This window comes from Microtus oregoni, unplaced genomic scaffold (assembly GCF_018167655.1).
Source record: "Microtus oregoni isolate MIOR12 unplaced genomic scaffold, Mior012 000015F_ref0000493, whole genome shotgun sequence".
In the NCBI taxonomy this organism is placed as follows: Eukaryota; Metazoa; Chordata; class Mammalia; order Rodentia; family Cricetidae; genus Microtus; species Microtus oregoni.
Window position 1 is genome coordinate 46,202,966 of NW_024543074.1, and position 15,843 is coordinate 46,218,808.

General features: G+C 43.7%; 1 protein-coding gene across 1 annotated transcript; it reads left to right on the forward strand.

The window, feature by feature from the left end:
• The first annotated feature begins 827 nt into the window (after window positions 1-827).
• Ube2b (ubiquitin conjugating enzyme E2 B) lies at window positions 828-15,265 on the forward strand. Its single transcript, XM_041664311.1, has 7 exons — window positions 828-885; window positions 1,203-1,271; window positions 3,471-3,551; window positions 6,055-6,080; window positions 9,715-9,804; window positions 12,555-12,643; window positions 13,999-15,265. The coding sequence occupies exons 2-7, from the start codon at window positions 1,228-1,230 to the stop codon at window positions 14,125-14,127; spliced, it is 459 nt and encodes a 152-aa protein (XP_041520245.1). The 5' UTR covers window positions 828-885; window positions 1,203-1,227; the 3' UTR covers window positions 14,128-15,265.
• Window positions 15,266-15,843: the final 578 nt, after the last annotated feature.

A 15,843-nucleotide genomic window follows, 5' to 3' on the forward strand; every position in this document is an offset into this window, starting at 1 on the left:
AGCCTGCTGTGCATCAGCACCCGCGACGGGGCACTTCCGGTCCTCTTGGCACCCTCCTTGCAATTATCCAAAGCCTGTAATGAGCTGTAATGAGTTATCTCAGACTCAAGAAATATCTCCCACTCACGTCTGCACCATCTCTCCCCCCATCTGAATCACTTCTGTATGTTTCTTTGACAACCAGCAGCCCATTGATATGCTCTAAAATCACACCTCCACATTTCTTGAAAAATACAATTGTGCCTCAAACGCAGGCAAATTCAGATTCCAATTTTTTTAGCTCTGTGCCGTCTTTAAAGGCTTGGACAATCTAGTCCATGCTCATTTCCGTATAAAAATCCCACTAGTGGGAACAGGTTATTGGTCCCAAAGCCTGTGAGCCATCTCATTTGCGCTGGCCTTAGCATTCAAAGCTGATTCTTACAAGTGTACGCGACCGTTTCAGCACCTGCCCCACGTACCAAAGTTGCTAAGTCACTTAAAATAGAAAATTCAGATTTTTTTTTGTTCCGTGTTAAAGACTTAGAAGGCAAGCGGCTCCTTCCACAACATCTCCTTCGGCAAAGTTCCAGTACTTGGGGCCAAAAGAACAAGATACGACTAGAGGTGTCAAGCTCGCTCTTAAACTCAGCGACCTGCCTCATTAGACCTAAAACCAGGAGCCAGGCGACGCCGTCACGTGACCTGTTTAATGACGTCACAGGGACACGTGGTTCTAGATACTTCGCTCCCTCCCCCTCAGGGGTGGATTGTTGACAACGCCGCCAGCGGTCACGTGACCTGACGTCACCCCCACCTCCTTTCCCTGAAATCTCAGGCTCCGGATGCGCCCGTCTCTCCCCGTCCGGCCGAACCTGAAACTAGCGACGGGGGGAGAGAGGCAAGGTAGCGTGTGGCCGCCGGCGGCCACGGGCCCGTCGCGCCCGGCGTGAACAGGGAGCGGGCTCGGCGCGGCTCCCCACAGGAAATCAACCCGGAAGACGGACCCTGGCGCGGGCCGCGGCCGCGCGCGCGCCCGCTCGCCCCGCCCCCTCCCCCCTCCTCCCGCGGTGGTACTGGCGGAGGGCGGAGGGATCTGGAGGCGGCGGAGGGAGACGTCATTGCAGGGTTGTTTGTGCAGTCTCGGCGGCGGCGGCGACCCACAGTGATTCGGCCGCTGCGCCGGGGGGTGGGGGGGCCGAACGGGACTCTTTTTCTTTCAGACTGACCGCGGGGCAGCTGCGGAGCATGTCGACCCCGGCCCGTAGGAGGCTCATGCGGGATTTCAAGCGGTAAGGGCCCTCGCCTTATAGTCCAATATGACGGCCCCTTCCTGAACCCGCGGGACTGCAGGGCGGGGATCCGGGACATCTTCCCCTTAGTGACCCTGACGGACTGTGGGCCTGCGGGATCCGCGGCAGCCTCGGCTTACCGGCGGTTCCCACTCCCTCGCCTGCTGCCTCCCTTTGCGTGAGGATGGTCAGTACTACTGCCCTCTGCCTTCCCCCTCCCCCCAAAGTAGGAAGGTGGCCATCGCTGGGCCTATGTGTCCCCAAGGCCCATCAAGGCCAGATGCCGACGCCTCCGAGCCCGCCTCTGCACCCTGCGGCGTCCCCTCCCCAGCCGGTGCGAGCGAGCTCCGCCTGAGGCTCGGGCCTCGCCTGGCCGACCAGTCCAGCTTTGTTCCAGCGCCCCGCGGACTCCCGTTTGGAGCGGGGTTAGGGTGAATCCTGCCCCACGTCCCTTCCCTTTCTGCTGCGAAGAGGGTGGGGTCTGCCGCGCGGGGGCCGGAGGTGGTTAGCCCATCCCCCGAAACCCGACTCTGCCCCCGCCCACCTGGAAGGACCTTGAGAACTGGCTCGGGAAACCTGGGCCGAGAGATGGCCACTCCAGTGGCTGCCAGTGCCTTCTGGAACTGAGATCTGGCTGCCGAATAAAGGCCTATCTATAGCCTCCCGAGCCTGGAGAAATGCCTCCCATCAGCCGGGAGCTCATCTGATACTCCACCTGGGCCTCCTTTTGGAAAATAGGGGTTTGTTAGGAAATACAGGGCTTGGAGGAAGAAGATGACCTCTTCCCTCCTCTTCCAGTTGTTTCTTTCCGTGAAAACGTACGAGTGCAGAACAGTACCCCAAGTCCAGCGTCAAGATATTCTTTAAAGTTTTCTTTTCTGGTCAGACCTGCCGTGATTGAGACAAATCTGTAATATAAAAACTTAGATTTGCCGCTCAGGAAGTAACCTTCACTTCGCCATTATAGAGCCCCGTGTGAGGCGTTTGGAAGCCTTTGTCTTGGGCCCTTGACAACTTCATCGTTTAATTAATTCGCTGCTGCTTTTAGCCACTTAAAAGTGGGGAGTCAAGCAGTACGCAGTTCCTGTCAGTGGCCTAATCTGCTTGAGGTTGATCAAACAATACACTTTTTGTTGCCAAGTGCCCTACCACCTGAAGATGGTGTAGCGCTTAACGTGTGTGCTTAATGGAGAGGTTTTGTTTGTTTTTAATCTGACGGGCAAGGATGCCCTTTTTTGGTGCAAAAGTCAGCCAGGGCTTGAAGTCACTGTGTTTGATTAGCTCCCTGACTGAAACGCAAATAAAACTCCCCAGTTACATCCATTGTTATCTCTTGTCCATTTTTTGCAATTCCTGTACTTGATTCTAAGTTGAATACACCTTGCCTTTGGTGGTTTTCCAAGGATCTTCAGGTTAAAAAAATTTGATGATGACGTCTGGTGAAGTCTCCTGGTCTTAGAGGTAGATTTTGCCTTCAAACAGCCTTGAAAATAGAGGCTGCTGGAAAAGCTAGCTGGAGCTTCTGGCTTCTTTAGAAAGCCAGTGTCTGAAGCACAAGGTGTGAAGTAAAACTTGCTTTCTAGTTACACTGAATGTGGTTTTTAGTCATTTAGCATATACAGAGATTTGCTATGTTTTTGTGTTGTACAGTGTCTGTGGTTAGGACTGGTGAGCCTTGGATGGTAGGAAAGGTGTAGGTTCTCTGTTTTGTTGTTTTTGTTTTTCGAGACAGGGTTTGTCAGTGTAGCCCTGGCTGTCCTGGAACTCACTCTGTAGACCAGGCTCGCCTCCAATTCACAAGATACCCGATACCTGCCTCTGCCTACACCTCCCAAGTGCTGGGTTTAAAGGTGTGTACCACCACCCCCTGGCATAAGCTGCTGGTTCTCTAGCAGTAGTTTTTACTGTTGAGATTGTAAGCTCTCAATGGGTTAAGAGTGCAGTCTGGAAACATGAGTTCTTCAAGAGCCCGTATCTTAAATCTCGCTGTGTGAAGAGGGATGATCTCTTAGGCCTTTGTAGTTAAAGATCACTTTAGTATTAATGCGTGTATTAACCTGGTTGACTCATTTAAGTTGTGGTTCATTCCCACTCCAACAATAACAAGGTCATTCTAGCCAGTCTCTCAATAGGTTCAGTAGAATTTGACCTCACTGACCTTTATGTTCAACTGTGAAAATGACCACTCTGGATTTCCAGATTGCAAGAGGACCCGCCTGTGGGGGTCAGTGGTGCACCATCTGAAAACAACATCATGCAGTGGAATGCAGTTATATTTGGGTGAGTTGAACTAGTTATCCAGGATAGCTGTGTGGGCCTCCTTGAGAAAAGTAAGTACATAAGCACTAAGGAAAGAGGTTGAAGTAGAAATTCTCCTGGGTGGGGGCATTATCACTTCTTTTAAGAAGCTGTGGTTGGACCCAGGGCCTCGTGTGCTTGCTTACTAGTGCTCCATCACTACGCTGTATGCCCAACCCCTGAAACATTTTATTGAGTCTGGGACAGTTATATAAAATTGCTTTGCTTCTTGCTGTTATATATAGTTTTATGAGATTTTCTTTCATTTGAGCCAGGGTGTTGAAATGTTGCCCAGGGTGATTTTGAACTGGGCTCCAGTGATCTCTTGCTTTAGGCCCTGGGATTGTGGGAGTAGGACAGACACTGTACTGCCTATGATACGGATTAACAGCCACTCCAGGTAACTGATAAAAACTAGGGTTCAAAGGCTTTAAGTGAAGCTTGCCTACCATGAATACAGTCCTGGGTTTGATCCCCAGCACTAAAAATAAGTAAATATTTTAAATTAAATGGAGTGATGAAGGAGATGAAATAAATTATCTCATTTCAGTGTTTGTGCTCATGTTGTTGGAGGTGTAAAAAGGCTTGGAATCAAATACCGAGACCTTTGCTGTGACAAGAGTTTCAGCTACAAATCATCTGTGTCCTGAGCAGGAATGTGTTAGTATGCATGATGGTGGCATTAAACTAGGCCACTTTCCACATTGCAGACAAATGCTCCTTTGCCAAGCTACACTCAGACCCTTAAAATGGTATTTTGAGGTGGACTGTTGACAGGGTTAGCGTGCAGCCCTTTGATTCAGCACTTGAAGACTAAAGTCCAGACTGCGTAATGGAACCAGCAGCTCACAAAAAGCAAAACAAAAATGCAGAAGATCTGCCTTTAATCCCAGCACTCGGGAGGCAGAGACAGGCGGATCTCTGTGAGTTCGAGGCCAGCCTGGTCTACAAGAGCTAGTTCCGGGACAGGCACCAAAGCTACAGAGAAACCCTGTCTCAAAAAACCAAAAAAAAAAAAAAAAAAATGCAGAAGATCTACATGATTTTCCCAGATTATCCTCAAACTTAGAATCCTCTTGACTCAACCTTCCCAGTGCATGGGCCACCATACTTAATACATCCTTAAATTCCTATTTATTATTATTTTGTGTATGTGTATGTGTGTGAGAGAGACCGTGTGACTGTGTATATGACTGTGTGAGTGAGTGTAGGTGCCTGTAACCCACAGCACTCAATATAAAGGTGTAAGATGGCAACTATTAAGTCACTTCTGCTCCTTCATCATGGCTTCCAGGGATAGCATAGCAAGCACTTTTACTTGCTGAACCATCTTGCAAGCCCTGCATATCCTTTTTGATTATGTGTGTCTGTTGGTATATATGGGATTGTGGGAATTTGCCACTACAGCAGACTGTGGAATGGTTTTATAGTCAATCCAGGTAATTGATTAAAAACTGGGAACTTAAGGGGATGTGAGGTACAGGAGAGCAGGTGCCCATGTAAGACAGGCAGGCAGGGGTAGGGAATCATAGCTCCTGAAGCTGTAGTTAGTTATGAGCTGCCTGAATGGGTGCTAGGAACCAAACTCCTGTAAGAGTTTCAAATACTCTTAATCACTGAGCCATCTTAGTGATGGGAGACTGGGAATGTAGCTCAGTTGGTGGAGTGCTTGTCCAGCATTCTCGAAGCCCTGGATTCAGCCATCTGTAATCATACCCCTTGGAAGACAGTCAGAAGGATCACAAATTAAGAGCCCATAACAAGACCTTATGTCAAGAAAATCAAAATAGTTAGGTGTACTGGCTCATACTTATAAATCCTAGCACTTAGGAGTCTGAGGCACGGGCATTGCTTCAGGGTCAGGCCAGCCTGACCTGACCATTAATACCCAGTTTTTTTCTCTGTGTGTGTTACACCATCCCTTTTTAAAATTTTAGTTTGAGACAGGGTATTACCAGGTTGCTCAGGCTGGTCTAATTCTCCCTTTGTATGCCAGGCAGACCTCAAACTTGACATCCTCCTGCTTCAGGCTCCTGAGTATCTGGGATTATAAGTGTATGGCATCATGCCCACTTGTATACTGTTGTTTTGGTTTGGGGTTTTTCGAGACGGTTTCTCTGTGTAACAGCCTAGCTGTCCCAGAACTTATTCTGTAGACCAGGCTGGCCTCGGACTCAGAGACCTGTCTCTCTGCTGGGATTAAAGGTATGTGCCTCCACGGCCCAATTTTGCAGCAAAATCAGAGACAAGTTTTTTGAGTAAAATTATCCTTTGGGGAGAAGAAACTTGAACATTAAAAGTTATTTCTGCTCTCTCTTGTCAGTAAAAAGCTGAGGCTGTACGTTGGCCTAGGTGTGTGTACAGCTCTCTGGGTAGCGGGATGACTGCAGCCTTTTCTAGTTTCCCAGTTTATTCTTCCCCTCCTTGAAGACAGAAAAGGCAGAGTAAAAAAATGTCTTTTAATCAGAAATCTTCTTGTTTTCAGACCAGAAGGGACACCCTTTGAAGATGGTGAGTAATTGTTAATTATTTTCTTTATGATATTAAATGGGTGCTTTTAAGTCAGAGATTCGAATACCAACACACCTATTTGAAGCCTTTAGTGTTCTAAGCAAGCACTCCACTGCCAAGCTCTGCCCGACTCCTGAATCCATAGTTACCAGTAGCTTCAAGCTTCACTACTTAGCACGTGTAACACACAAAGCATTCTGCAGTCTTTTGCAAGTTGGTTATATCTAACAGGAGCCAGGAATATGGGGGAGAATGGTTCAAATCTCTAATCAAAATTACATTTATTAAATTGATTTTAAGCAGGTACTTACAGATTTTCTCTAATTATAGTAGATCTTAAAAAATTAACAGCTTTGCTGTAATTATCAAAGTGACTTCAGAATTTATCCTATTAACATTTTTGACAAGAATAATGGCTGTGAACTATTTGTCAGGGGATAACCTGAAAGTCTAATAAACAAGTACTTGGACTTTGAAATATTGCCTGTTGAAGAACAATAGGGCCGATCTAGGCATAAGTCTTAGACAGAAGTGCTGTAATATAATCTAGATCTGTATTTGAGATGGATCTCACTGTAGCCCCTTCTGGTGACTGGGACTCAGAGAAAATCCTCCTGCCTCTGCCTTCTGAGTGCTGGGATTGTCCTCTTTCTTACTAAATATGTATGTATGTGTTAGAGATATGTGCCACACTGCCGTACTTATTTCTAGGTAGGGATAAGAAATCCAAGGAGGGGGGGCTGGAGAGATGGCTCAGAGGTTAAGAGCAGTGCCTGCTCTTCCAAAGGTCCTGAGTCCAATTCCCAGCAACCACATGGTGGCTCACAACCATCTGTAATGGGGTCTGGTGCCCTCTTCTGGCCAGCAGGCATACACACAGACAGAATATTGTATACATAATAAATAAATATTAAAAAAAAAAAGAAATCCAAGGAGGTATCAAGTGACTGTAGCAGCTGTTTTTGTTTTTGTTTTTAAGCTATCTCAGGATGTCTCAGTTGCGTTCAATCCACAAACCCTTTCTGGTGTCTGAGTCCTCTTTCAGGAGGATTCTGTGACCATCTTAATACTAATTGTTGACCTTTGCATTGCTGATATAGAAACAGTCTGAGCTAGAGCTGTACCTAAATAATTGAGTATCTAAGAGCAAGTTGAGACCTTGACCCACACTATCGTAACAGTCGCTGTGTTCTTTGCATGGTAAAATGTCTTAGTGACAGTGGGAGTTGCTGGTGACCTCTCGGTCTGCTCCTTGATGTTGTGCATGATGACAACACATGACAGAACCACTTCTGCAGTTGAGTCAGTCACAGCTTGGGCTGCTGGTGTGTTCGTGGAACATGCTTACTTGAAAGGATGACTGACAGACCTGGAGAAATAGCTGGGTGGTGGAGTGTGGCTGCCATGGCCTTGGGTCTTGGGTCTAGTCTCTAGCATTGTCAAAGATTGACAAAACCAAAACTTTATCCAAAGTACAAAAGAGTTTAGTGTAATTGAGTACAGAATGTTTATTGATAAGATTGTAGGTGGTTCATCGCAATGAACCTTTAAAAAAAAAAACTTATGCAATAGCAAACCAGTCTAAAGGGGCTATAAAAATCACATATTGTATGAGGCCAGATTTTCTTATGTACTATGCTACAATCAAAAAATAGATTGCAACAGATTGTACTTAGATAAGAGAACCCAGCTGTCTTCTTTAAACCAAATCTTAAAGAGAAATGTAAAAATAATGATGTACCTATTGCTAGCATGTTTTTAAGTATGTTATTTAGCATGTCTGTAAGTATATTTAGGTTAATTTTAAGGCTCAGTTCTTTTTGATGAATTGTAGGATTTTCTGAGTTACTGTTTCGATAACTTAAGAATGACCCTCCAGGTGTGTCAGGCTAGCTCTCGTCACTGAGCTGACATTATTCCAACCCCATTCTGTGTTGAGACAAGGTACTGCAGAATTGTTCAGGCTGGCCTAGAACTTGAAGTCCTCTTGTCTCAGCTGTCTGTGTAGCCAGGGTTACAGTATTTCCCATGCACCCGACCCACCCCGGCTTGAATCTGCTCACTAGACAAGGGTTCTGTCGCTGAGCCATGTCCCCAACTGTCAAATCACAGTTTCTAGTACAAGCTCCAGTAGGTATCACCAGTGGCTTATTGGAGGCAGTCTATGCAGAAACACAAGATCCGGTTGTTTACATCTCAGAGATTTTTACAGTTACTATTTTAATTAAATGCTGCTTTTAAAAACAACATTTAGTTGGGCAGTAGTGATGCATGTCTTCAATCCCAGTGCTCAGGAACCAGAGACAGATGAGTCTCTATGAGTTTGAGACCAGCCTGGTCTCCAGGGTTGAGTTCCAGGACTGTTATACAGAGAAACCCTGTCTCAAAAAAAAAAAAACAAATTTTAGAAATCAGAAAGTGGTAATAGTTAAACCAAATTGTTTTCTAATTTGTCTACCACTCGGTACTGTCTGCCTCTTAGAGTTCTTTTATCTGTTGCCATGGTGAGTTATCATAGTGAATGCTGTTCTGTTCACCTCAGTTTCATGAATTCACTCCTTGCCCGTAGTGGGATTAATACTGCTGAGTGGTCTTGAGACCAAAACCTTAAGATTAACTATCCCGTACTTGTGCTTGAGATTGTATATGGTCTAGCTGTTTTTATAAATTGCAAAAATTAAAATGTAAACTTCAAATATGTAAGGGCTGGAGGTGTAGGTCAGTGAAGAGTATATGCTTGAGATATATATGAGGCCCTTGGTTTGATCCTCAGCATAGTAGTTAAGGCTAGCTTTATTAACTGTCTCAGTTACCCCTATTAATATATGTGCACATAAGAAATAAGGCTTAGCTTTATTTGACTTCTTTCTATCTTTAGTCTCTAACCCAAATTTCCAGCCAACCACAAAACAAAAAGTAACAAAATGGAGATTGTGTTCCAATCTATGAGGAGTAAAGATGTAAACTAGCCAGTTTGTTTTTAGCATGTTCAAAAAAAGGAGACAGAAGTACCTTTCCTATCAGCAGCCAGGCCTAAGCTGTCCTTTGCAGTTGGTAATCAGCTCTCAGAATCCTTTGGCACCCTCCTTTTAAGCTGTAAACTTTCTAGTTCCTTAAGTGTGAATTTTTAAAATTTTAGTAGTTGGCCCAGTAGCCTTTCAAAAATAAGACATTCGGGACTGGTGAGATAGCTCAGAGGGTAAAGGAGTTGGCCCCACAAACTGACAACCTGAGTTTACTCCCAGAGGGTGGTCAGTCAGGAGTTCAAGGCCATCCTCGGCTACTTAAGTGGGAGGAAAGAGCTAACTTCAGAACAAATTTGGCCTCTGACCTCCACACACACATAACCTGGTGCGATGCCCATCTGCACACACAAATCATGCACCCCCAATCAGTTAGTCAGCTAAATGTGACCGTTACCACTCCCACACTTCTGTAGTAGCCCATGAAAATGCATGTCCTCCAAGTGCTTGCCAGCATCACTTGTCCACAGTCTAACACAGAAGTATGTTAGATGTTTTATATGCTAAGAGTTCTCCAGCTAATGTGTGGTTGTGCAAAATCTGATATGGAATTAAGATTTATTTAAAAGTAATGTTTGTCTTTACTGTAATTTGGTTTGTTTTCTACCTAGGTACCTTTAAACTAGTAATAGAATTTTCTGAAGAATATCCAAATAAACCACCAACCGTTAGGTTTTTATCCAAAATGTTTCATCCAAATGGTAAGTAGCAGCTTCTTAGATTTTTTTCAGTGATGGGAAAAGGGTGCTGGAGGGTTTGTCCCTCCCCCTGGGTATAGCTTATTCTTAGAGTTAGAATCTGTTTTCAGATACTGCTTCCATGCCCGTGTTAGCCACAGTTTTGTTGCTAGAATCCTAACAAGGTTCCATGTCTGAGGTAAAGTAATTTTAATAACATCTGAATTAAAAGTACTAAACATCTATTTGCTTAAAGAACATAAACTTCCCCTGAAATTTGGCTTCTGAAAACATCACATTCAAGCCAGAGGGTGGGCAATCAGGAGTTCAAGGCCATCCTTAGCTACTTAGCAACTTCACAGTCAGCCTGGACTTCAATGAGACTCTGTCTTCCAAAATAAAAATACAGATTTTAGGGCCTTCAAAACGTCTCAGTGGGTAAGGGTACCTTGCCATCAAGTCTGTCAGCCTGAGTTCAATCCCCAGGACTCACGTGATAGAGAGATCTTCTGACCTCCACACATGTTACTTGATGAACACTCATTTCTGCGTGTGCACACTCAAATGAGTAAAATGATAAATGATGGGATCTCATAGCCACGCTGGCCTTCATTTTGATGTATATATTCAAGGATGACTTGGAACTCGGGATCTCCTGGTTGCAGGTCTGAGTGCTCACATACAGATGCCACCACACCCAGTTTAAGTGGTACTAGGGATCAAACTCCAAGTTTACACAGTAGGCAAGCACTCTACAGACTAAACTACATCTCCAGTCCTGGGTTGACAGACAGACAGATATACATACAGTGTTTGCCATTCTATTTGCCCGTTTTTATTTATTATTTATTTGTTTGTTTTTTCAAGACAGGAACTTTTTTTGTAGATCAGGCTGGTCTTGAATTCAGAGATCCACCTGAGTGCTAGTATACCCAGCCTACTTGTCCATTTTAATTACACAATTTAGTGGGGTTTTAATATAGTCACAGGCACAGTAAAACCATCAAAATGACCAATTTTCCTTTTTCTTGTGAGATAACAGTCTGAATGTTTTGTGTTAATGGATTCTTAACACATGACCCTTACTTACTTTTCATCTACATAAACCTTTTGTCTGTTGTGGTTCAACTGTATCCCCAGCCTTTGAGCTGTCATTTGTCTCTGTTGCTTGAATAATGTTTTACTATTTTACTATTTAGATATATTCTGTTTACCTGTTAATCAGTTGATGGACATTTGGATTCAAGTTTCTTTTGGCATCTTAAAAAAATCAAAACTAGTTCAAAACTTTAAAATTATCAAATGTTGTTCTGAGTATGACATTTGCTTCTATAGAGCTGATGAGAAGCGGCTGACTTCTACTTTTAGACCAAAAGATCTGGACTGAGTTTAACTGTTAGTAATACTGAGTACACAGAGAACAAGGTGAGGCCAGGAAAGTAGATATGATTACCTAGAGATGAATAATGGGGATAGAAGAGAAGCCCTAGGATGGAGCCCTGAGGAAAGGCAGGCGCGCACACACAAATACATACCCACTCACACTCCTTAACCCTGTTGCTATAGAGAATATTGTGGTCACTGGGGTATTTCAGTTTGGCAATACTGCCAGGAGTAGTAGAACATGCTTATAATCTCAACACTTGGGAGGTAGAGAGAGGCAGGAGGATCAGAAGCTCACTGCTCTCCTAGGCTCCATAGCAGGCCTGGGCTACATGAGACTCTTCTAAAAGAATGAAATCCCGTACATTGGCAGTATCTGTAACATTGGCCTAGGAGGGTAGAAAGTATATCCCAGGTGGTTAAAAGTTTTTTGGTTAACTTCCTGCCACCGCTGCCTTCTACTTGTGTGTGACCAGGGGTTGGGGGATGAGGTGTATTACAAGCAAGAGTAAAGGTCAGCTATCAGCCTTAGCTGCTAATAATTTGACATGATTTTACAAATACTTGTTACTTCATTTACTCAAAGTGAAGGTACTTATATACTTTTTTAAAAACCAAAATGTGGAACTACTGGATGTAATTTTTATTTTTTTCTTCAGGCAGTGACAGGCCAATCTCTGTGAGTTCAAGGCCAACCAGGCCTACTTAGTAAGAACCTGTCTATAAACAAAAACCCATTGTTTTCATTACAAACACAATATAGATGCCGTTTATGATGACTGTACTAGTAGTAATGTTCCATGCGTGTGTCATCATTTACTATTCTGATGATGCCAGAAACCTAACCCAGGACTTTGTCCTATGACTGTAAAATGCTCCACCTCCAGGCAGGTGTGCTGTTGTTTAGCCAGACCGTTTTTTTGTACCACAAGAGAATTTACTGTTTTTCTCTCATAGATAATGTAATTGCGAACATCCTACAAATAAATCTTTTAGGTATTTTTGGTAATCTTCTGAGAATACGCTCCAGGAATGGGGTTTTAAAGAACGCTGTTTGAGACTTAAGAAGGGTGGGGTAGTTTTGTGTGGGTGCTGGCTAGTGAACCCAGGCTCTGCACCTGTGAAACAGGCACTTGACCACTGACCTACAGCTTTGGACCTGAAATGAAGTGATTAGTGTATATTGTGCTTTGAGAAAGTCTCTTCTTCGGCCTTCTGAAGTGAGCCAGATAATGACATAACTTTTCAGAACACATTTTCCTATAAGACAGAAGAGTTTTGGTTACTGCCTGATGTTCAGAGCTTGTGACTTGGTCCGGTTTTGTGTTTGCTGACAAGTTCTCTTAACTAGGATGAGTCAGTGGTAACTAACTTGAGTGTTGTCTTTGCAGTGTATGCTGATGGTAGCATATGTTTAGATATTCTGCAGAACCGATGGAGTCCCACATACGATGTCTCTTCCATCTTAACTTCAATTCAGGTAAGTGTGTGTTGCAGAAGCATCACAACCTCTCCACAGTCTGTGGGTCACAACCAATTACTTAGAGCAGACTAACAACCAAGGAAGCAAACCACCACCCTGTGCCCAGGATTTAATGCAGCACTCAGACAAGGGCCTGGACTGTTCTGCACTTTCCTTAGTTGACATATGAGGACTAATCCACAGCTTGTTTGCTCTGGCGGTGGTGGTGTCTCTTGTTGCCTAGGCTGACTGACCCATGGATGACTTTTAACCTCTGATCCTCTGGGCTCTCTTCCTGAGTGCTGCAGGTACAGGCTTATGTGCCACCGTGCCTAGTCACAACCTGTTTTTAATCATGCTATACATTGTCACAGGTCAGACTTACTCATGCCCACATAGTATCTTGGGGAGGGAGGAGTAAAGATGATTGCTTAGAAAACCATAGGGACCTCTAGGAACTGCCAAATCAAAGAAAGAACTGTGGCCTGTTTTGTCCCATCCAGGAAAGTCTGTTTGTAAAAAGGGTAGTAGCTGTTGACCAGTGAGTCTGGGGAGGCTGTTGTAGCTGTGCTGATTTGAGGGGAACAAAAGATCTTTCGATTTATGTCCATCTTCCTGAGCCTTTTCCTCTACTGTTAGTTCTCATCTCTAGAGAACATCATTATGATGTTTCATTGACCCTTGTTCATACCTACTTCCCTACTACCTGTCTGTCCTGCTTACCCTCTGTCCTTCTGTCCCATCCCTGTATGTTGTATCCTCCTCCCCCCACAGCTGTCCACCATAATCCACTTCTGTTTCCATGTTCCATGTATTTAAAGGTATATTCTACATAGAAGAGCAACCATTACCTTAAGTTGCTTATTACTCTCTGCTCTTCCCTTCCCGCTGTGGTCACCTTTACTATTCTATTCCCTTCTTGCTAAGTGTGTTTCATTTATCAAAGGAACAAGGCTTGCCTATAGATTTGCTGAGTGTCCACAGTAATGTTTAGGCCTGGGGGGTGTGGTTAGTAGTAAAGCACCTAGTAAGCTGGAGACCTGAACAACACCCAAAAACAAATAATGAAAATAACAGTTACTAAGGTATTATGGGTGTTGTAGTTTATTTCCTGGTGAGGAAGTTCTTATATGCTAATGAATATTGTACTTGGCTGATTTCCTTGAAATGGGAGGTCTCAAGGCACTGGGAGATGTTTTGGAAGCTTATGTTCTTGAGCAGCAGAAACCTGTTTCATGCCATTTCTCATGGCTTTGAGGCCTAAAAGATGGCTTAGGAACTTCCAAATAATTCTGTTTTGAATAATTTTTTGTCCTCATTTGATCCCTATTAATGTAACACATAACTGAAAGGCATTCTCTTCTTTCTTCTAGTCTCTGTTGGATGAACCGAATCCAAACAGTCCAGCGAATAGCCAAGCAGCACAGCTTTATCAGGAAAACAAGCGGGAGTATGAGAAGAGAGTTTCGGCCATTGTTGAGCAAAGCTGGAATGATTCATAATAGACACCTGGTCTGTTCATCTTTCATCGTTGTTGTGTATAATTTACCTCCCAGTAGAAAGGCTAGCCAGTTTTAAGTGCCACGGGTTTTAAGGATTCTGCAGAGAAAAAAGAAAAAGTCCTTCAGTTTAGAACCTACAAAAGCTTGTGTATCTTGATTAATGTACTTTTTATTGCATGGTGTGAACTAAGTTATTGCTGCATAAATTTGTAATATATCCTGTTTGTATTTTTTTCCAAGTGTATAATGTTGGTGTGGAGTTTTCATGACAGAATATACACATTTTGTAAATCTGTACTTTTTTCAAATATTGAATGCCTTATTTTTGAATTCTTTAGATTTTTAAATTGGAGAAAAGCACTTAAAGTTTTTTATATATGAATATTACATGTAAAGCTGTTAAAATACATAACTTCAGTGCAAGAGACTTTGTCACTTGTTTCCTTATCTGTGCAGGAGGGACTGAGAAGTCTCTAGCTCTCCGCCAGTTGAGAGCTTCATTTCCAACTGCAGAAGATCATACTTCTATTTTATCAAGAAAGTCTGCAAATTTGATTCTAAAACCAATTCTGATCTCCGGCTTTATTTTGAATGTACTTCTGTTAGTTCAGTTAACTAATTATAGACTTACTGGTCTGATTCTGTCCAGCTCTGTATTTGGGCCACTTGTTAACGTGCGTTTCTCATGTTAAACTGTACCTATTGTGACTTCACAATTGGCACTCGCCCACGAGCCCACGAGCAGAGCTGACGTTCTCTGCAGTGTGGCAGCACCTTCACAGGCTTTTGATTAAGAAAGTAAAGCCATCACCATTTACCAAACGCCAGGCCGCAGTATTAACAATGGCCAGTTGTGTTGGTTTGAGCAAGGCAGAGATTTGGAAAGAATCTTGGTGTAACTTGAATATTTGCAAACTACCTTTTAATGCAGCTGCGCGCTACCTGTTTATTCTGGAACTGTTGAGCACCAGGGCCTGCCAAGTTGCTTCTCACCTCCTCAGTTGTATACAAGTTGTACTGCATCTTAGTTTACTGGATAGATTTAAAACACAGTATTGTAGAAAGCTAATACAAAGCTATCCTATGCCTTCAAATAGTATAGAAAATGGAAAATATACAAGTAAATTCTGTTGAACCACTTGTGTAGTCTCTCTAGTAGTTGAAACAGCTATTGCAGTGAGCCTGAGTTTCTTGTCATCCATACCAGCCTTCTAGAGATGTTCTCTGGTAACCTCTCCGTTGGAAAATTGGGTTGCAGAATGACTAAGTCTTCTGCTCACGAGCAAAGTTTAAAACGGGGATGGATAAGAACTGGTTCTTCCCTTTAGAAGTTACTCCTCCGTGGGGCTGATGGTTCAGTGGTTAATAGCATGTACTGTTTCCTCAAGAATTCGAACTCGTTTTCCTGCACCCACTTCAGACAGTTCCGAGCTGCCTGTAACTCCAGCTCCAGGAGGATCCAAAGCTCATGATTAAAATTAATACAGAAGAATGTCAAGCTATTAAGCAGAGTGTAGTGGCACATATACTCAGGAGTTGGGGGAGGGGAGGGATCATGGGTTTGAGCCTGGTCTACGCAGTGAGTTCCAGGCCACCCCACGTGTGATAATTCTGCCATTTAGCTCTAAAACAAATTCTTTTCCTCCAGTGACCAGACTGTAAATAAGCAGTAGCGTGAGGGATCCTCCTGTTGAGCTAAACTGTCCTGGATACTGT